This window comes from Somniosus microcephalus, chromosome 23, assembly GCF_052327205.1.
Source record: "Somniosus microcephalus isolate GS21.2 chromosome 23, FLI_Smic_1.0, whole genome shotgun sequence".
NCBI lineage: Eukaryota > Metazoa > Chordata > Chondrichthyes > Squaliformes > Somniosidae > Somniosus > Somniosus microcephalus.
Window position 1 is genome coordinate 10,666,925 of NC_141009.1, and position 21,627 is coordinate 10,688,551.

A 21,627-nucleotide genomic window follows, 5' to 3' on the forward strand; every position below is an offset into this window, starting at 1 on the left:
GTAGTACTTTTGCTTTTCTTTCTGTTGCTCTTTGAACTTCCTCACTTTCTCCCCCTCTTTTGTTTTCAGGAGGTTCTCCGGGATGGGTAGGTTTGACCTTAGCCGACGTCCCATCAGGAGTTGGGCTGGTGACATACCACACTCGAGCGGCGTTGTGCGGTATACAAGCATGCTTTGGTAGAAGTCAGTTCCACTGTCTTTTGCCTTGTACATCAGTCTTTTCACTGTCTGGACCGATTTTTCCACTAGTCCATTGGACTGTGGATAGTGAGGACTTGACGTTGTGTGGACAAAGTCCTACTCTTTGGCAAAGTGTCAGAAATTTGCATTGTTAAACTGGGGTCCGTTGTCTGTGAAGACCTCGCTTGCCACGCCATGTCTGGAGAATATGGCTTTCATACTTCTTATCACAGCTTCTGCAGTGGTGGTGTACAGTCTACAAACCTCTGGATACAGGGAGTAATAGTCTGCGACGACAAGATAGTCCTTCTCTTGACATACGAATAGGTCAGCGCCTACCTTCTGGTAAGGTCTGTCTGGTGCTGGGTGTGGCTTTAGTGGTTCTACCGGATTGCTTGCTCGATATTTCAGGCATATTGTGCAGTTTGACACCTCATTTGTCACATCTTGGTTGATTCGTGGCCAGTACATCACCTCTCGTGCTCTTTTCTTACACTTTTCGATTCCCAGATGTCCTCCATGGATCTTTTTTAGCATCTTTCTTCTCAGACTCTTTGGGATAACTATTTTACTTCCTTTGTAGATGATGTCTTCGACCACTGATAGTTCCGCCCTGCAGTTCCGCCCTGCAGTTCCAGTACTCTGCTATATCAGGTGAGCAGTCTTGCTTCATGTTGGGCCATCCATCCAAGATGCTTTTTCTCAGTCGTCTCATTGTTTCATCTTTGTTTGTCTCATTCTTTATGAGCTCCATTTTTGCATCTGCTATGGGCAGTGCACTTGTGATCATGTCCACGTAGGCGTTCACTTTTTCATCCATTGTGGTGTTTGCGGGCTCACTTGGGTCAACAGCTCTGGACAACGTGTCTGCTGTATACATCAGCTTACCCGGTGTGTACGCAACATTCAGTGTATAGCATTGCAGCCTGATCATCATTCTTTGTATTCTAAGCGGATAGCTATTCAGTGGCTTTTGGAACAATGCAATCAAGGGCTTATGGTCAGTCTCTACACCGATTGCTTGTCCTGCCACAAACTGGTGAAATCTTTCACAGGCGTATGTGATGCTGAGCAGCTCCTTTTCTATTTGAGCATATCGCGTCTCCGCGTCTGTCATTGAGCGCGATGCATATGCAATAGGTTGCCAGTAGTCATATTGTTGCAGAAGAACGGCACCGAGCCCACTCTGTGATGCATCTGATAATATCTTGATGGGTCTCGCTGGGTCATAAAACCTCAGAACTGGTTCCTCTGTGAGCAGTTTCTTTAGATCGCTCCATGACTTCTCATGCTCATGATTCCATTCCCATTCTATGTTCTTTTCAGTTAGTCTTCTCAGTGGCGCTATTTTTTCTGAGAGGTTGGATATGAATTTACCCATGTAGTTGATCATTCCATTAAACCTCTGCACGTCCTTTTTACATTGTGGCCTTGGCATATTCTCAATGGCGGACACCTTTCTGGGATCTGGTCTGATACCCTCACTGCTAAGGATATCTCCCACGAATGTCAGTTCTGTCACCCCGAGCTGGCATTTCTCTCTGTTCAGCTTCAGGTTTGTTTTCCTTGTTGCTTCCAGCACTTTTTTCAGTCTCTCGTCATGCTCAGTTCTCGTGGTTCCCCATACTATGATGTCATCCATTGATGTATCAACTCCCTCCAGGTGCTCATAGATCATATGGATAGTCTTGTGATACACTTCAGGAGCTGAGGCAATGCCAAATGGTAACCTTAGGAATCTGTATCTGCCAAATGGAGTGTTGAACGTGCACAGTCTTGAACTTGCTTCGTCCAGCTTCATCTGCCAAAATCCTGAGGACGCATCTAACTTGCGGAAATACTTTGCATTTGCAAACTGTGCCATGATTTCCTCACGTGTAGGAAGCTTGAAGTGCTCTCTCTTTATTGCTCTGTTTAGATCTCTTGGATCCAGGCAAATTCTGAGCTTTCCATTCTTTTTGTCCACTACGACGAGGGAACTCACCCACTTAGTTGGCTCATCTATCTTCTGAATCACGTTCAGGCTTTCCATCCTGTCCAACTCTGCCTTCAGTTGCTTTTGAAGAGCAAACGGAACTTTTCTGCATGGATGTATGACCGGTGTCATACTTTTATCTACTCTGATCGTGTGTTCTCCTGGAATGCAACCTAGACCCTTAAATAGGTCTTTGTACTCTTTCATGAGTTCATCATAGACTGTCTCTCCTTCGCTTTCCACAACGAGGACTCTCTTTACCAGGTTCAGTCTCTCACAGGCTTTTAACCCTAGTATGGCTTGCACATCCTTTGGCACCACGATTAATGCTAGCGTGTGCTCTCTGTCCTTGTGTGTTACTTTGACAATGCATTTTCCTTTCACTGGTATATCAGTACCTGAGTATCCGGTCACTTTCACTTGTATTCCATGTAACTTTGGTTTGGGTCTAATTCTCTTAAAATCGGTCTCTGATATCACATTAACTTGTGCTCCAGTATCCAATTTAAATGGAATGTGTATGTCATTCACTTTTAGTGTCAACATCCAGTCTCTTTCTTTTTTGTTTTCAGACACAACATCTACATTGAATTCCTCTATCTCGCTTTCATCTACTGTATGGACCTTGCTTTGTTGCGCTTGGTTCTTACAGCAACGGGCATAATGGTTGTTTTTGTTGCATCTATTGCATGTTTTACCATATGTTGGACACTTTCTTGGTGGATGCTGTGTACCGCATCGACTACATGACTTCCGATTGTCTCTTTCATTTTCGTTTGCTGGCCACGTCTCTTTTTTCACGTTGGCGCTCTCTTTGTTAAACGGTTTGTATCCGTTCTTTCTCACTGCATCCACGTTGCAGCTACTGTCACTGAACAGCTCCTTTGCCTGCAACTTCACAGTCTCTGTAGCCCTACACAATGCTATGGCTTTTCCCATGTCTAGATCTTGCTCTCTTAGCAGCCTTTCCCTTAGACCATTATCTGGAATACCACACACCAGTCTGTCTTTTATCAGCGAGTCTGTGAGTCCCCCAAATTCACACGATTTGCTCCGGTTTCTCAGTTCAGTCACATACTGATCAATAGTCTCGCCGATTTTCTGTACACATTTGAAAAATTTGTGCCTCTCAAAGGTCACGTTGCGTTTAGGTATGCAGTAGGCCTCAAACTGTTCCATTATTTTATCTAGCTTCATTTTGTCGCCATCAACAGCAAATATGAAATTATTATATACCTCCAGCGCTGCATCACCCACGACATGTAAGAACACGGACGATTTTTGTTTATCACTTTTCTCGTCAGCTCCGATTGCCGCTAAATACAACTCTAAACGTTGTTTGAACCTTCTCCAATTTTCAGCCACATTACCTGTCAATTGAAGTGTCGCCGGTGGGAGTAAACCTTCCATTTTTTCACTTCGTTAGCTATTCCCTAATGGTAAGCAACGATGTTCTCTTCTGGCTTGCTAATATGTGGAGAGCTGATTTCGCTTACTTGCCACAACTGCTTTCACTGTCCCATCAAGTTGCTAACTTCAGATTTTTTCTCTTTCAGCCACTTCTGACATCATGTTTTGATTTCTTTTTGGGTTCAATAAAGACTAATTTCTGAAAGAGAATGTTGTTTAATCTAAAGTCTTGTTCAAGACTTTCTACAGCTTTTTACAGAACACACTATGCTGTGATGCATCTAGAATGAAACTGAAAGTAAAACTCCTCTGGACTGCTTGTCTCTCACATGACCTCTGCTGGTCAGGCACAAGTAATCAAAAACAGACAAATATGCTGTAAGGCATAAGTAATCAAACACAGACAAATATCATCACTATTTGCTGATATCATTACAGCAATCACACACTTACTCATTGTTTCAATGTGCAAATAAACATTTGACAACCGTACCAGTTGCAATACAGACAGTTGGCGGTCTGAATATCATGGTAATCAAGGGGTCAGCCTCTGCCCAGTGGCAGCACTCTCGCCTCGGAGACAGAAGGTTGCGGGTTCACGCCAGGCTGACAGTGCAGCGCTCCCTCTGCACTGTCGGAGAGGCCGTATTTTGAATGAGACGTCAAACCGAGGCCCCTTCTGCCCTCTCTGGTGGACGTGACAGATCCCACGGCACTATTTCAAAGAAGGGCAGGGGGGGGGGGGGAAGTTATCCCTGGTGTCCCTACCAATATTTATCCCTCAACCAACATCACTAAAACAGATTATCTGGTCATTTATCTCATTGCTGCTTGTGGGAGCTTGCCGAGCGCAAATTGGCTGCCGCGTTTCCCACATTACAACAGTGACCACACTTCAAAAAGTACTTCATTGGCTGTAAAGTGTTTTGGGTCATCCTGAGGTTGTGAAAAGCACGAAGGAAAGGAAAGTCTTTCGTTTTTTAAAGACTGGATTACACCTTGTTCCCTACTCCTCCCACTATTGGCGGTCACTATTTCAATCACTACAATCCCCTCCCCAGATCCTTGCCATGCCTCCCCTCACTCTGCCTTCAAAAGCCTTCTCAAAATCCTTGTTATTGACCTTGCTTTCAGCCGACCCCTCCCAACAAAGGAGGATGTTTGTGGTGGTTGAAGGGCAATCATCACAGCCCCAGGACATCGCTGCAGGAGTTCCTCAGTGCAGTGTCCTAGGCCCAACCATCTTCAGCTGCTTCATCAATGACCTTCCCTCCAACATAAGGTCAGAAATGGGGATGTTCGCTGATGAATGCACAGTGTTCAGCGCCATTCGCAACTCCTCTGAAAATGAAACAGTCCGTGCCCTCATGCAACAAGACCAGGACGACGTTCAGGCTTGGGCTGATAAGTGGCAGGTAACATTCGCGTCACACAAGTGCCAGGTAATGACTATCTCCAACAAGCGAGAGTCTAACCACTGCCCCTTGACATTCAATGGCATTACCATCGCCAAATCCCCCATCATCAACCTCCTGGGAGTCACCATTGACCAGAAACTTAACTGGACCAGCCACATAAATACTGTAGCAATAAGAGCAGGTCAGAGGCTGGGTATTCTGTGGCGAGTGTCTCACCTCCTGACTCCCCAAAGCCTTTCCACCATCTACAAGGCACAAGTAAGGAGTGTGATGGAATACTCTCCACTTGCCTGGAATGGTGCAGCTCCAACAACACTCAAGAAGCTCGACACCATCCAGGACAAAGCAGCCTGCTTGATTGGCACCCCACCCACCACCTTAAACATTCATTCCCTCCACCACCGGTGTACCGTGGCTGCAGTGTGTACCATCTACAAGATGCACTGCAGCAACTCGCCAAGGCTTCTTCGGCAGCACCTCCCAAACCCGCGACCTCTACCACCTAGAAGGACAAGGGCAGCAGATGCATGGGAACACCACCACCTCCAAGTTCTCCTCCAAGTCACACACCATCCTGACTTGAAATATATCGGCCGATCCTACATCGTCGCTGAGTCAAAATCCTGGAACTCCCCCCCCAACAGCACCTTCACCACACGGGCTGCAGCGGTTCAAGGCGGCGGCTCACCACCACCTTCTCAAGGGCAACTAGGGATGGGCAATAAATGCTGGCCTTGCCAACGATGCCCACATCCCACGAACAAATTTAAAAAAACTGCTTCCATCCATTTTCCTTCACCTCAGCGCCATAGATTTTTCTTCCCCACCCCACGCTGGTGTTAAAAAGTGCCTCAAGATGTCTCTCTGTACACAAGCAGGGCTGGTAGAGGTGCAAGTAATTGTTTGTTACTGTGCTTTCCTGTATAGAATTCCAACATGAAAGTGGTGTTTAAATGCTCTACAGCAGAGTCTGCACTTCCTGCTGGTGCAGTGTGTGCTCATTACATTCTCACTCTATGCAGAGTGTGCACTGGGCTAAATCCACATGAAAGTAGCTGCTACAGGGTAAAATACGCCACATAGGCAGCAACTATGAGTCAGATACAGACAGGCTGACAGATTTATCCTGCTTCCCACCCCCATATACCACAGACGTCAGGACATGTTGCAGCCAGCACATGTTCACAACCAATCTTACCAACATTCATCTCCCCCCAAATTCACTAAAGGAAAAGGTTAAACATGCACTACAGGTATTAAGGCAGACAGGATTCTTTCCTTCATTAGCCGAGGCATAGAATATAACAGCAGGGAGGTTATGCTTGAACTGTATAAAAACACGAGTTAGGCCACAGCTAGAGGACTGTGTACAGTTCTGGTCACCATATTACAGGAAAGATGTGACCGCACTAGAGAGGGTACAGAGGAGATTTACAAGGATGTTGCCTGGACAGGAGAATTTTAACTATGAGGAAAGATTGTATAGGCTGGGGTTGTTTTCTTTGGAACAGAGGAGGCTGAGGGGAGACTTGATTGAGGTGGATAAAATTATGAGGGGCCTGGATAGAGTGGATAGGAAGGACCTATTTCCCTCAGCAGAGAGGTCAATAACCAGGGGGCATAGATTTAAAGTAATTGGTAGAAGGATTAGAGGAGAGTTGAGGGGAACTTTTTTCACCCAGAGGGTGGTGGGGGTCTGGAACTCACTGCCTGAAAGGGCGGTAGAGGCAGAAACCCTCATCGCATTTAAAAAGTACTTGGATATGCTCTTGAAGTGCCGTAACCGACTACGGACCAAGAGCTGGAAAGCGGGATTAGGCTGGATAGATCGTTTTCGGTCAGCACAGACAATGTGCCGAATGGCCTCCTTCTGTGCCGTAAACCTCTGAGTCAATGGTTTAAGTGCAGCACTGACAGATAAGAGTAGAAGCAGCATGTGCACCTACCCATTCTGAAGCTCGTTCAGCTGTACAAAATGCCTGCACTTACTTTTTGATTTCAATTTTTGTTTTTAAAAACCAAAGCTATTTAAAAAGGCTGATGTGGTTTGCGTGCTGTCGCATTGTCATTCCTGTGCCATTTATGTGATGATGGCAAAGAAAAAGAAATAGCTGCTCGTTTGTAGTAGAGTTAAGCTGACAAACGAGGCTGTACTCGCACTCCAGGGAGCACACTCAAAAAAGGAAAGGTTTGCAGCTGGCACATTCAACAACTTGCATTTATATAACGCCTTTAACGTAGTAAAATTCCTGTGCGTAATCACACCGCCTCGGCTTGATGCCTCGCTCGACATGCACCCAAATTTGGGAGAGCGCCAACTCGGAGTTACAGACACAAGAACATCCGTGGGGCACCAGTGTGTTGGCACTGTGCCATTGTCTCATAACAGCAACTTGAATTTTGTTTGATAATCGCTCCTGTGAGTAAAACGTCCCAAGGCGCTTCACAGGAGCGATTACCAAACAAAATTTGACACCGAGCCACATAAGGAGAAATTAGGGCAGATGCTTGGTCAAAGAAGTAGGTTTTAAGGAGGGTCGAGAGCCAGAGAATTCCTGAACTTAGGACCTAGGCAGCTGAAGGCACGGTCGCCAGTGGTGGCGGCCAATGGTCCCGCTAAGATGCGCGGCCTCGCAGTAATCTCAAAGGTGCCGCGCAGGTGGCTCACCGGCTTTTATATTGTAAATGCCACACATGCGCAGAAATTTAAAGGGACAGGCCGCGCAGAACAAATTGCAGCTTCCCAGATGGCTGCTAACAGCAAAGTAAAACTATTCAACTGCAGTGCATAAGTTTTGAAACTGAAGTCCACGGACAGTAAGGAATCATAGAAACATAGAAGATAGGAGCAGGAGTAGGCCATTCGGCCCCTCGAACCTGCTCCACTATTTAATGAGATCATGCCTGATCATCCAAATTCAGTACCCTGTCCCTGCTTTCTCCCCATATCCCTTCAACCTCAAGAAATATATCCAAATCCTTCTTGAATATATTTAATGAATTGGCCTCAACTGCCCTGTGTGGCAGTGAATTCCACAGGTTCACCACTCTCTGGGTGAAGAAATTCCTCCTCATCTCAGTCCTAAATGGCTTACCCCTTATCCTTAGACTGTGACCCTTGGTTCTAGACTCCCTGACCATCGGGAACATCCTTCCTGCATCTAGTCTGTCTAGTCCTGTTGGAATTTTATAAGTTTCAATGAGATCCCCTCTCATTCTTCTAAACTCTAGCGAATATATAAGCCTAATCGACCCAATCTCTCCACATACGTCATTCCTGCCATCCCAGGTATCAGTCTGGTGAATCTTCGCTGCACTCCCTCCATGACAAGAACATCCTTCTTCAGATAAGGCGACCAAAACTGCGCACAATACTCAAGGCCTGGTCTCACCAAGGCCCTGTACAACTGCAACAAGACATCCTTGCTCCTGTACTTGAATCCTCTCACTATGAAGGTCAGCATACCATTTGCCTTCTTAACCGCCTGCTGCACCTGCATGCTTACCTTCAGCGACTGGTGCACAAGGACACCCAGGTCTCACTGCACTTCCCCTTTTTCCAATCTATTGCCATTCAGATAATAATCTGTCTTCCTGTTTTTGCCACCGAAGTGGATAACCTCGCATTTATCCACATTATACTGCATTTGCCATGCATCTGCCCAATCACCCAACCTGTCCAAATCATACTGGAGTTTCTCTGCATCCTCCTCACAGCACACATGCCCACCCAGCTTTGTGTCATCTGCAAACTTGGAGATATTACATCTAGTTCCCTCGTCTAGATCATTTATATATATTGTGAATAGCTGGGGTCCTAGCACCAATCCCAGCTTGGATCTCAAACAAGCGTGCTAAGCTTGAATAAAGGAGACTATGAAGGTATGAGAGTGGAATTGAGTAGAGTGGATTGGGAAAATAGATTAAAGGGTAAGACGATACATGATCAGTGGTGTACATTTAAGGAGTTATTTTACAACTTCCAAAAAAAAAATATTCCACCGAGAAGAAAAGGGTGTAAAAGAAAAGACAGCCATCCATGGCTAAGTAAAGAAATTAAGGATAGTATTCGACTAAAAACAAGGGCATATAAGGTAGCCAAATCGAGTGGGAGGATAGAGGATTGGGAAAACTTTAAAAGACAGCAAAAAATAACAAAAAGATTATGAAAGGGAAGATAGATTATGAAAGTAAATTAGCAAAAAATATAAAAACAGATAGTAAGAGTTTTTATAGTTATATAAAAGGAAAAAGGGTGGCTAAAGTAAATGTTGGTCCCTTAGAGGATGAGACCGGGAAATTAATGGTGGGAAATATGGAGATGACAAAAACACTGAATGAATATTTTGTATCAGTCTTTACAGTAGAGGACACTAAGAATATCCCAACACTGGACAAACAGGGGGCTATAGGAGGGGGGGGGGGGGGGGGGGAGGAGCTAAACACGATCAAAATCACGAAGGAAGTGGTACTCGGTAAAATAATGGAACTCAAGGCGGATAAATCACCTGGACCTGATGGCTTACATCCTAGGGTCTTGAGGGAAGTGGCAGTAGGGATTGTGGATGCATTGGTAATAATTTTCCAAAACTCCCTAGACTCAGCAAAGGTCCCGGGGCAGACTGGAAAACTGCTAATGTAACACCCTTATTTAAAAAGGGCAGTAGACAGAAGGCTGGAAACTATAGACCGGTTAACCTAACATCTGTGGTAGGTAAAATTTTGGAGTCCATTATTAAGGAGACAGTAACAGGACATTTGGATAATCATAATTTAATAGGACAAAGTCAGCATGGTTTTATGAAGGGGAAGTCATGTTTGACAAATTTGCTGGAGTTCTTTGAGGAAGTAACATATAGGGTGGATAAAGGTGAACCAGTGGACGTAGTGTATTTAGACTTCCAAAAGGCATTTGACAAGGTGCCACACAAAAGATTATTGCTTAAGATAAAAAATCACGGGATTGGGGGTAATATTCTGGCATGGATAGAGGATTGGCTATCTAACAGAAGGCAGAGAGTTGGGATAAATGGTTCATTCTCAGACTGGCAATCAGTAACTAGTGGTGTTCCGCAGGGGTCAGTGCTGGGTCCCCAACTCTTCACAATCTATATTAACGATTTGGAGGAGGGGACCGAGTGTAACATATCAAAGTTTGCAGATGATACTAAGATGGGAGGGAAAGTAGTGAGTGAGGAGGACATAAAAAACCTGCAAGGGGACATAGACAGGCTAAGTAAGTGGGCAGAGATTTGGCAGATGGAATACAATACTGGAAAGTGTAAGGTTATGCACTTTGGCAGGAAAAATCGTAGAGCAGGTTATTATCTTAATGGCAAGAAACTGGAAAGTACTGAAGTACAAAGGGATCTGGGGGTCCTGGTGCACGAAACTCAAAAGGTTAGTATGCAGGTGCAGCAAGTGATTAAGAAGGCCAATGGAATGTTGGCTTTCATTGCTAGGGGGATAGAATATAAAAATAGGGAGGTATTGCTTCAGTTGTACAAGGTATTGGTGAGACCGCACCTGGAATGCTGCGTACAGTTTTGATGTCCATACTTAAGAAAGGACATACTTGCTCTCGAGTCGGTACAAAGAAGGTTCACTCGGTTAATCCCGGGGATGAGGGGATGGACATATGAGGAGAGGTTGAGTAGATTGGGACTCTACTCATTGGAGTTCAGAAGAATGAGAGGCGATCTTATTGAAACATATAAGATTGTGAAGGGGTTGGATCGGGTGGATGCGGGGAGGATGTTCCCGATGATGGGTGAAACTAGAACTAGGGGGCATAGTCTTAGAATAAGTGGCTGCTCTTTCAAAACTGAGATGAGGAGGAACTACTTCACTCAGAGGGTGGTAGGTCCATGGAATATGCTGCCCCAAAAAGCTGTAGAAGCTACATCATTACATAAATTTAAAACAGAAATAGACAGTTTCCTAGAAGTAAAGGGAATTAAGGGTTACGGGGAGCGGGCAGGAATTTGGACACGAGTCTAGGTTCGGATCGGACATGGCCCTATGGGTAGCCGAGCGGGCCCAGGGGCCGTGTAGCCTGATCCTGCTCCTATTTCGTGTGTCTAATTCTGTTAGAACATAAGAACATAAGAAATAGGAGCAGGAGTAGGCCAATCGACCCCTCGAGCCTGCTCCGCCATTCAATAAGATCATGGCTGATCTGATCCTAACCGCCAATCCACTATCACAGAACCATCTCCTGAATCTAACAGAATTAGACACACGAAATAGGAGCAGGATCAGGCTACACAGCCCCTGGGCCCGCTCCGCTACCCACAGGGCCATGTCCGATCCGAACCTAGACTCGTGTCCAAATTCCTGCCCGCTCCCCGTAACCCTTAATTCCCTTTACTTCTAGGAAACTGTCTATTTCTGTTTTAAATTTATGTAATGATGTAGCTTCTACAGCTTTTTGAGGCAGCATATTCCATGGACCTACCACCCTCTGAGTGAAGTAGTTCCTCCTCATCTCAGTTTTGAAAGAGCAGCCCCTTATTCTAAGACTATGCCCCCTAGTTCTAGTTTCACCCATCATCGGGAACATCCTCCCCGCATCTACCCGATCCAACCCCTTCACAATCTTATATGTTTCAATAAGATCGCCTCTCATTCTTCTGAACTCCAATGAGTAGAGTCCCAATCTACTCAACCTCTCCTCATATGTCCATCCCCTCATCCCCGGGATTAACCGAGTGAACCTTCTTTGTACTGACTCGAGAGCAAGTATGTCCTTTCTTAAGTATGGACACCAAAACTGTACGCAGTATTCCAGGTGCGGTCTCACCAATACCTTGTACAACTGAAGCAATACCTCCCTATTTTTATATTCTATCCCCCTAGCAATGAAAGCCAACATTCCATTGGCCTTCTTAATCACTTGCTGCACCTGCATACTAACCTTTTGAGTTTCGTGCACCAGGACCCCCAGATCCCTTTGTACTTCAGTACTTTCCAGTTTCTTGCCATTAAGATAATAACTTGCTCTACGATTTTTCCTGCCAAAGTGCATAACCTCACACTTTCCAGTATTGTATTCCATCTGCCAAATCTCTGCCCACTTACTTAGCCTGTCGATGTCCCCTTGAAGGTTTTTTATGTCCTCCTCACTCACTACTTTCCCTCCCATCTTAGTATCATCTGCAAACTTTGATATGTTACACTTGGTCCCCTCCTCCAAATCGTTAATATAGATTGTAAAGAGTTGGGGACCCCTAGATTCAGGAGATGGTTCTGTGATAGTAGATTGGCGGTTAGGATCAGATCAGCCATGATCTTATTGAATGGCGGAGCAGGCTCGAGGGGCCGATTGGCCTACTCCTGCTCCATGTTCTTATGTTCTTATGTTCTTAGTCACTGCCCGCCACTCGGAAAAAGACCCGTTTATTCCAACTCTTAGGCGGTTAAGAAGGCAAATGGTATGTTGGCCTTCGTAGCGAGAGGGTTCGAGTACAGGAACAAGGATGTCTTGCTGCAGTTGTACAGGGCCTTGGTGAGACCACACCTTGAGTATTGTGTGCAGTTTTGGTCGCCTTATCTGAGGAAGGATGTTCTTGCCATGGAAGGAGTGCAGCGAAGATTCACCAGGCTGATACCTGGGATGGCAGGAATGATGTATGAGGAGAGATTGGGTCAATTGGGCTTATACTCACTGGAGTTTAGAAGAATGAGAGGCGATCTCATTGAAACTTATAAAATTCTAACAGGACTAGACAAACTAGATGCAGGAAGGATGTTCCCGATGGTCGGGAAGTCCAGAACCAGGGGTCACAGTCTAAGGATAAGGGGTAAGCCATTTAGGACAGAGATGAGGAGGAATTTCTTCACCCAGAGAGTGGTGAACCTGTGGAATTCTCTACCACAGAAGGCAGTAGAGGCCAATTCATTAAATATATTCAAGAAGGAGTTGGGTATATTTCTTAAGGCTAAAGGGATCAAGGGATATGGGGAGAAAGCAGGGACAGGGTACTGAATTTGGATGATCAGCCATGATCGCATTGAATGGCGGAGCAGGCTCGAGGGGCCGAATGGCCTGCTCCTATCTTCTATGTTTCTATGTTTCTTTGCTTCCTGTCTGCCAACCAGTTCTCTATCCCAGACAGTATCTTACTCCCAATCCCTTGTGCTTTAACTTTACATGCTAATCTCTTATGCGGGACCTTATCGAAAGCCTTCTGAAAGTCCAAATACACCACATCCACTGGTTCTCCCTTATCTATTCTAGCAGTTACATCCTCAAAAAATTCCAGTAGATTAGTCAAGCATGATTTGCCTTTTGACTTTGTCCGATCCTGTCACTGTTTTCTAAGTGCTCTGCTGTTACATCTTTTATAATGGACTCTAGCATTTTCCCCACTACCGATGTCAGGCTTACCAGTCTATAATTCCCTGTTTTTTCTCTACCACCCTTTTTAAATAGTGGGGTTACATTAGCTATCCTCCAATCCATGGGAACTGTTCCAGAGTCTATAGAATTTTGGAAGATGATCAGCAATGCATCTGACATAAGAAAACTACTAGGCACTTAGTCTAAGCGTTAAACAAAGCTTTAATCAACTGTTTTACAACATGGAGGTCTAGTTGTGTCCTTCACTAGTTCCTGTTAAGAATGTCCTGCGCAGGCTGGGCCCGTGCCCGAGTATTTATACTCTCCCTGGACAGCGCCACCCGTAGACCTCTCAGTATTATTTCATAAGTCTTTCTTTCATGAATAACTGATTCATGTCAGCATCTACTATTTCTAGGGCTACTTCCTTAAGTACCCTAGGATGTAGATCATCAGGCCCTGGGGATTTATCGGCCTTCAATTTCCCTAACAATACTGATTTCATTCAATTCCTCCCTCTCATTAGACCCTATGTTTCCCGACATCTCTGGGAGGTTATTTGTGTCCTCCTTTGTGAAGACAGAACCAAAGTATGTATTTAATTGGTCTGCCATTTCTTTGTTCCCCATTATAAATTCCCCTGATTCTGACTGCAAGGGACCTATGCTTGACTTCACCAATCTTTTTCTCTTCACATATCGATAGAAGCTTTTACAGTCAGTTTTTATGTTCACTGCAAGCTTACTCTCAATCTATTTTCCCCCTCTTAATTAATCCCTTTGTCCTCCTTTGCTGAATCCTAAACTGCTCCCAATCCTCAGGTTTGCTGCTTTTTCTGGCCAATTTATATGTCCTCTCCTTGGATCTTATGCTATCCCTAATTTCCCTCGTTAGCCACGGTTGCGTCACCTTTTTTGTTTTATTTTTATGCCAAACAGGGATGAACAAATTCTGTAGTTCATCCATGCGATCTTTAAATGTTTGCCATTGCCTATCCACCTTCAACCCTTTAAGTAACGTTCCCCAATCCATCCTAGCCAACTCGTGCCTCATACCATCGTAGTTTCCTGTATTTAAATTCAGGACCCTAGTCTCTGAGTCAACTACTTCACTCTCCATCTTAATGAAGAATTCAAATGGCCTCCTTCTATGCTGCAAGATTCTATAATTCATTTACCAAACTTGCAAACTCCAACATTTTAAACTTTTGCTTCCACTGGAGTGTGTCTGGGTATCAGCAAACCCTTTATTTTTAACACCTTTCGTGTGCAAGTCAAGACAGCAGGAAGCATCATAGCCCAGCCTGATCTGATCTTAATCATTGAAATTTAGAAATTTACAGCACAGAAGGAGGCCATTTGGCCCATCGTGTCTGTACCGGCTGAAAAAGAGCTCTCCAGCCTAACCCCACTTTCCAACTCTTGGTCTGTAGCCCTGTAGGTTACGGCACTTCAAGTGCCTATCCAAGTACTTTTTAAATGTGATGAGGGTTTCTGTCTCTACCAGTGAGTTCCAGAACCCCACCGCCCTCTGGGTGAAGAAAGTTCTCAACTCCTTTCTAAACCTCCGAACAATTACTTTAAATCTATGCCCCCTGGCTATTGACCTCTCTGCTAACGAAATAGGTCCTTCCTATCCACTCTATCTAGGCCCCTCATAATTTTATACACCTCAATCAAATCAGCCTCCTCTGTTCCAAAGAAAACAACATCCCAGCCTATCCAATCTTTCCTCATAGCTAAAAATTCTCCAGTCCTGGCAACATCCTGGTAAATCTCCTCTGAACCCTCTCCAGTGCGATCACATCTTCCCTGTAATGTGGTGACCAGAAATGCTGCAGGTAGCGATTTGCTATCCCTACATATCTGGGAGTTGCTTTTGGTGACAACGCCAAGCTTACAAGTTCACTGGTCGGGGGGCCGGGGGAGGGGGCAGAGTATTTAAAAATAAGCACAGAACCTGGTCCAATGAGACCTCAATGTCAGTGACTTTTTTTTTAAGTTCAGAAAAGTTAGACAACTCTTGTCTAAAAGCATACGTTTAAATGTTGACCAGCAGACTGCTTTTTAACCACATGAAGAATAACAAATAATTTTAAACTTGATGCTCAGTTGACATTAAACCACAAGAGAAACTTACAATAAACAATCAGTCCCTGGTGTCTATTATTCCTGTAAACAAGCCTGAAACCTTTGGCCAGCTCAAATAGGCCACTTAAGCAAACACAGAGGCAGATTTAAAGAGCAGCGTTCAGAGGCATTGCTTGCTGCTGGTGCACGGTTTCAAAATTTAAATCTTTTAAAAGGGAATTGCCTTTACAAGTTAATGGGCGCTGCTCGTTTCCCACTGTTAGCAGCTCAGCACCAACAACATGGACATTAATTGTAGATTTACAGCAATTTTTTTTTCTTTTATATTAAAGCCCAGTGTCAGAGAGTAACAAAGCTTTCCCCTCCCAGCTTCCCCCGTTCAGTTAACTCACACAAGCGAGTCTTCACCAAGGGCCCCAAATCAGAAACGACTGGCCGCCCTTGGCCGCCCCTCCTGCCGCCAGGACTCTTACTGGGGGCCGAGGTCTGATCCCGGGGCCTCGGTATCAAAAAAAAGAGAAATTAAAGCGGACACACATAACACTAAATAAAATATATGAGAAGGTAACAAGTTATACCGGCAACTAAAGAATGCAACGTTTTTAAACATCAAAATATTTTAAACTGAAGAGTCCCTCAACCTCCCTGACACAAAGTCAGCGACTGAAGAGAAAAGCGAAAGCTGGTTAAATCATTCACATTGCTTGATTTTGTAAAGTTTTTTAAAACTTTATTACTTACTGAACATCTCCGGGCCGCAGGCGACTCGGGCTCCAAACCTCCCCCCAAACGTGAAACTTTTTTTTTGGCAACAATGTCTCCAAGCGGACAATCACTCGGATACAATGTTTCTCTCCCCGGACTCAGATTCCCAAAGTTTCCGTGATGTGGCAACTGAGGGGGAAAAAGTGACCGAGAGAGCAACCCCTTCCATGGTGTCCTGTGTCCCTCCCAGCCGCGGCTCCTTTATCTGGTTCCTGGTTTGATTCGATTTGAGAGCGAGAGAGATCCAGTCATAGACCCAGTGTGTCAGCGAGCAGATCTCTCGCCTCTGAGTCAGAAGGCTTGTCCCTTCACAGCCACACTCCAGAGACTTGAGCACAAAAATCCAGGCTGACACTCCCAGTGCAGCGCTGAGGGAGTGCGGCACTGTCGGAGGTGCCGTCTTTCAGATGAGACGTTAAACCGAGGCCCCGTCTGCTCTCTCAGGTGGACGTAAGAGATCCCGCGGTGCGATTTCGAAGAGCCCCGGTGTCCTGGGCCAATATTTATCCCTCAATCAACATCACTCAAACAGATGATCTGGTCATTATCACATTGCTGTTTTGTGGGAGCTTGCTGTGCGCAAATTGGCTGCTGCGTTTCCTACATTACAACAGTGACTACACTTCAAAAATTACTTCATTGGCTGTAAAGTGCTTTGGGACGTCCGGTGGTCGTGAAAGGCGCTATATAAATGCAAGTCTCTCTTATTGCATCTCCCCATCTCAGTTATGTTATCTCATTGCAAACTTCACAGCGCCATTCGCCACTTTTTGTTGTGTTGTTGCAGGAAAGGAAACTTATTTGAAACTTTTTTTTCTTCTGTTTCTGAAACTTTCATTCTGGAGCAATCATGCCACCTGCAGTCTGTACTGCTCCACTCACTGGGCAAAGTCTTCATGTGAAAGCTGTCATGGACATTTAGATCTGTCTCTGCCATTAGGGACACTGGTCTAATTCATTTTTTTTGCCACAGACCCAATTCACATACGGACCGGGGTCAAGCAAGGCTGTGTCATCGCACCAACGCTCTTCTCGATCTTCCTCGCCGCAATGCTCCATCTCACCCTCAGTAAGTGCCCCACTGGAGTGGAGCTATTTTACAGAACAAATGGGGAACTGTTCAACCTCCGTCGCCTCCAGTCGAGATCCAAGGTCGTCCCATTCTCTGTCATCGAATTACAGTCTGCAGATGGTACTTGTGTCTGCGCTCACTTGGAGGTCGAACTCCAAACCATCGTCAACACCTTCACCGAAGCGTACGAGAGCATGGGCCTTACACTAAACATCCGTAAGACAAAGGTCCTCTACCAACCTGCCCCCGCCACACAGTACTGCCCCCCAATTATCAAAATCCACAACAAGGCCTTGGACAACGTGGACCATTTTCCATACCTCGGGAGTCTACTGTGAACAAGGGCAGACGTCGATGACAAAGTCCAACACCGCCTTCACTGTGCCAGTGCAGTCTTTGGTTGCCTGAGGAAGAGAGTGTTTGAAGACCAGGACCTCAAACCCGGCACTAAGCTCATGGTCTACAGAGCAATAGTGATACCCGCCCTGCTGTATGCCTCAGAGACATGGACTATGTACAGCAGGCACCTCAAAGCACTGGAGAGGTACCACCAATGCTGCCTCTGCAAGATCCTGCAAATCCATTGGCAGGATAGGCGCACCGACATCAGTGTTCTTGCTCAGGCCAACATCCCCAGCATCGAAGCTTTGACCACGCTTGATCAGCTCTGATGGACGGGACACATCGTCCGCATGCCCAATACGAGACTCCCAAAACAAGCGCTCTACTCGGAGCTCCGACATGGCAAGGGAGCCCCAGGTGGGCAGAGGAAACGCTTCAAGGACACCCTCAAAGTGGAGGAGAAGCATCCGAGAAGGCGGCACGGTTGCATAGTGGTTAGCACTGTTGCCTCACAGCGCCAGGGACCCGGGTTCAAATCCGGCCTCGGGTGACTGTCTGTGTGGAGTTTGCACATTCTTCCCGTGTTTGCGTGGGTTTCCTACGGGTGCTCCGGTTTCCTCCCACAGTCCAAAGATGTGCGGGTTAGGTTGATTGGCCATGATAAAAATTGGCCCTTAGTGTTAGGGGGGATTAAATACGTGGGGTTACGGGGATAGGGCTTGGGTGGGATGACTGTTGGTGTAGGGACCGGGTGTTAGGGTTTGGATGATCAGCCATGATCTCGTTGAATGGCGGAGCAGGCTCGAGGGGCCGAATGGCCTACTCCTGCTCCTATCTTCTATGTTTCTATGAACACCTCGAGTCTCTTCGCCGGGAGCAAGCGGAAGCCAAGCGCAGGCAGCGCAAGGAGCGCACGTCAACCCAAGCACCCCACCCACCCGCCCCTTCAACCACCGTCTGCCCCACCTGTGACAGAGACTGTAGGTCCCGCATTGGACTCATCAGTCACCTGCGAACTCATTTTTAATGTGGAAGCAAGTCATCCTCGGTTCCGAGGGACTGCTCCACTCACTGGGCAAAGTCTTCATGTGAAGGGTGTTGTTGACATTTAGATCTGTCTCTGCCATTAGCGACACTGGTCTAATTCATTTTTTTTGCTACAAAACGACAACAGGAACTTGTTTTTTTTTAAATCAGTAACTCTGATCTGAGCAAGGCAGTGTGGTTGTTTATTTTTAATTCCCATAACAGATCTGGCAAGACTCAGGGACTCAAACTTGTTCAGTCAACAAAATGATCACTCGGGGGCCAGGCACGGTGGGACTTTTACGATAGCAAAATACTGCAGATGCTGGAAATCCGAAATAACAGCAGAAAACGCTGGAAAAACTCAGCAGGCCAGGCAGCATCCGTGGAGAGAGAAACAGAGTTAACATGTCAGGTCGAAACCCTTCGTCAGAACTGAGAAAAAAGCAGGAAATGAAACAGATTAAAAAGCAAGTTTGGGGGCTGGGAAATGGGGGAGGGGATGAAAGAACAAAAGGGAAGGTCTGAGAGGTGAAGAGACATTAAGAGATATTCAAGGCGAGACGAGATGGTAATAGGACAGGTGAAGAGACAAAGGATGGCTCTAGATGAAGTGTAACATAAAACGCTGGAAAAACTCAGCAGGCCAGGCCAGGTGGAACTTTAATTGGTTTAAACTGTAAATGAACAAAAATACATTAAATGAAACTTACCAAATTAAATTGAAATTTGGTTGCCGGGGGTGATGATGCACTCCAGTCCCCGCGGCACCCACCGGTTGCGGAAGGCCTCGAGCGTGCCGGCGGACACCGCGTGCTCCATCTCCAGGGCCACCCGGGCGCAAACGTGGCGGCGGAAGAGGGGCAGGCAGTCGGGCCGAACAACCCCCTTGACCACCCGCTGCCTGGACCAGTCGATGGCCACTTTGGCCAGGTCCAGGAGCAGTCCTATGAGGACGTCCTCCGACCTGCCCGCTCCCCTCCCGCACCGGGTGACCAAAGATCAGGAACGCGGGAACCGAAGTGCAGCCAAAAGTCAAGGAGCAGCCCCTTCAAATAGCGGAAGAGGGGCTGCAACCTCTCACATTCTATATAAACGTGGAACACGGACTCCTCCAGGCCGCAGAAAAGGCAGGCGGCCTGGGAGTCCGTGAACCTGCTTAAAACTTTATTGCACGGGACTGCCCCAATAGATAAAGGGAGGACTCCCGCATAGAGAGCCCTCCACTGGAGACCCTCACCTCCGCCGGACGCCAAGGCGTGTGCGGACAGCAGCTGAGGATGGCAAAATGGAGGGTGTGCAAGAGCAGCCCGTACAGGAAACGCCTCCGGGCAGAATGAAAAGGCACGGAGGGCATTTCCCGGAGATGGCCCAAGTTGCCAGGCACGGTGGAATGCAGATATTTATGCTGCACTATATTTGCACTGCAAGTTGCTGGAATGCCGTTCCCATAACAGCGCAGTGACATCAATGCAGCGAGACCTCCTGGACTTGTGGCCATTGGCTTATCTCCCTGACCAAACACATGGGACTATAAAAAGCTGAAAACAGACACTGTGACGTAAGAAAACTACTCGGCACTTGGTCTAAGCGTTAAACAAAGCTTTAATCAACTGTTTTACAACATGGAGGTCTAGTTGTGTCCTTCACTCGTTCCTGTTAAGAATGTCCTGCGCAAGCTGGGCTCGTGCCCGAGTATTTATACTCTCCCTGGACAGCGCCACCCGCAGGCTGCTCAGTATTATTTCATAAGTCTTTCTTTCATGAATGACTGATTCATGTCAGACACCATACCTCGGATTGAGGTGCGGCACTGAGAGGTGAGTTCCAAAAAGACCTTGGGGGAGAAATTGGGTGGAGCCGCAAACGGGCGCCAAGCTCACCTGGGCGCCAGATTTTGCGTTACGATCGGAGCAGCAGCGATCGCCGGAAATTCTGCTTGAGCACCCCAAGAGGGACACGGGGCGAGGCTCGAGGCGCTCCGCGTCCCTCTTAGGGCGCTGAAACTGAATATCGCAGCACAACGTGCCACAGCACCACACGCTGCGGCACGGCGTGCTGCGGTACTGCAGGCCTTCCTCCCATTCTTAAGGGGGAGGGGCCTGCACCAGCGCGATCGGAGATCGCGAGTGCCGGCAAAAGAGCCCGGCACCGAGGAGAAATGCCGGGCTCTCGGAAAACAGCCGGCAATGCTGCGGGGGGGGATCAGGAGGCCGGGGACGGAGGTGCTGGCAGGCGGCCGCCAAAAAAAACAGCCGTCCCGCACCTCCACCTTAATTTGCGCCACTGCCACAGGTAGGCCCCGTGAACCGGGCGCGATTAGCGAATGGCGCTACAGAGGCGGTCGCTGCCAAATATCGCGATCGGGGCGATAGCGGGGCGCTGCGCACATCAATGACGTCATCGGTGGCGGCGCAGCGCAACAGGCTAACGCTGCCATTAGCGCCCCAGCTAAATATCGCGGGAGACGTGGCCAGTGCTGCTAAAGCCACCGAGTGCCCTCTTTAGGCGCTAATTGGTGGCACAGCCCACCGAATTTCTAGGCCCTTGGGTCCTGAATTTGCTGGGATAACAATGGTGAGTTTAATGCACGCACTGTTATTAGCGTGTAAAAAAAAACCCCAGCAATTTGTGGCGAGGAAGAGATACGGCGCAAGTTGGCAATTGCCACAAATTGTTGGACGATTTGTGCTGCTCCACCATTAGCAATGTTCCCTGTGAGTTTTGTTTGGGGCCGTGCGGCCTCTTTAATGTGCTGCACAGCTCATTCAAAGGTCGGCGCATGCGCGTTTTTTTTTTCCCAATTTAAAAGCCGGCTCACCGGCCGCGCGGGAACCCTGGGAACATTGACCATTAGCCCCATGAAAACGAGGGCTCACCCTCAACCTCCCCGTGAATTTCAAGAAATTTCTGCATTTGCTCTGTTAAAACAAGTTAAACTCGAAGTAGAAAGTTAGGGTTGGTATTTAACAATGTAAGGACCCTTTTAATGACTAGATTTGTGTTCC

At 46.8% G+C, this 21,627-nt stretch overlaps 1 protein-coding gene across 1 annotated transcript in view; it reads right to left on the reverse strand.

Moving 5' to 3' along the window:
- Window positions 1-16,472, reverse strand: part of gpsm1b (G protein signaling modulator 1b) — a 306,395-nt gene extending 289,923 nt beyond the window's left edge. The window contains exon 1 of the mRNA XM_085965373.1: window positions 16,156-16,472. Within this exon, the coding sequence (XP_085821499.1) occupies window positions 16,156-16,162 (7 nt within the window). The 5' untranslated portion in view covers window positions 16,163-16,472. The remainder of the gene's footprint in view (window positions 1-16,155) is intronic.
- Window positions 16,473-21,627: the final 5,155 nt, after the last annotated feature.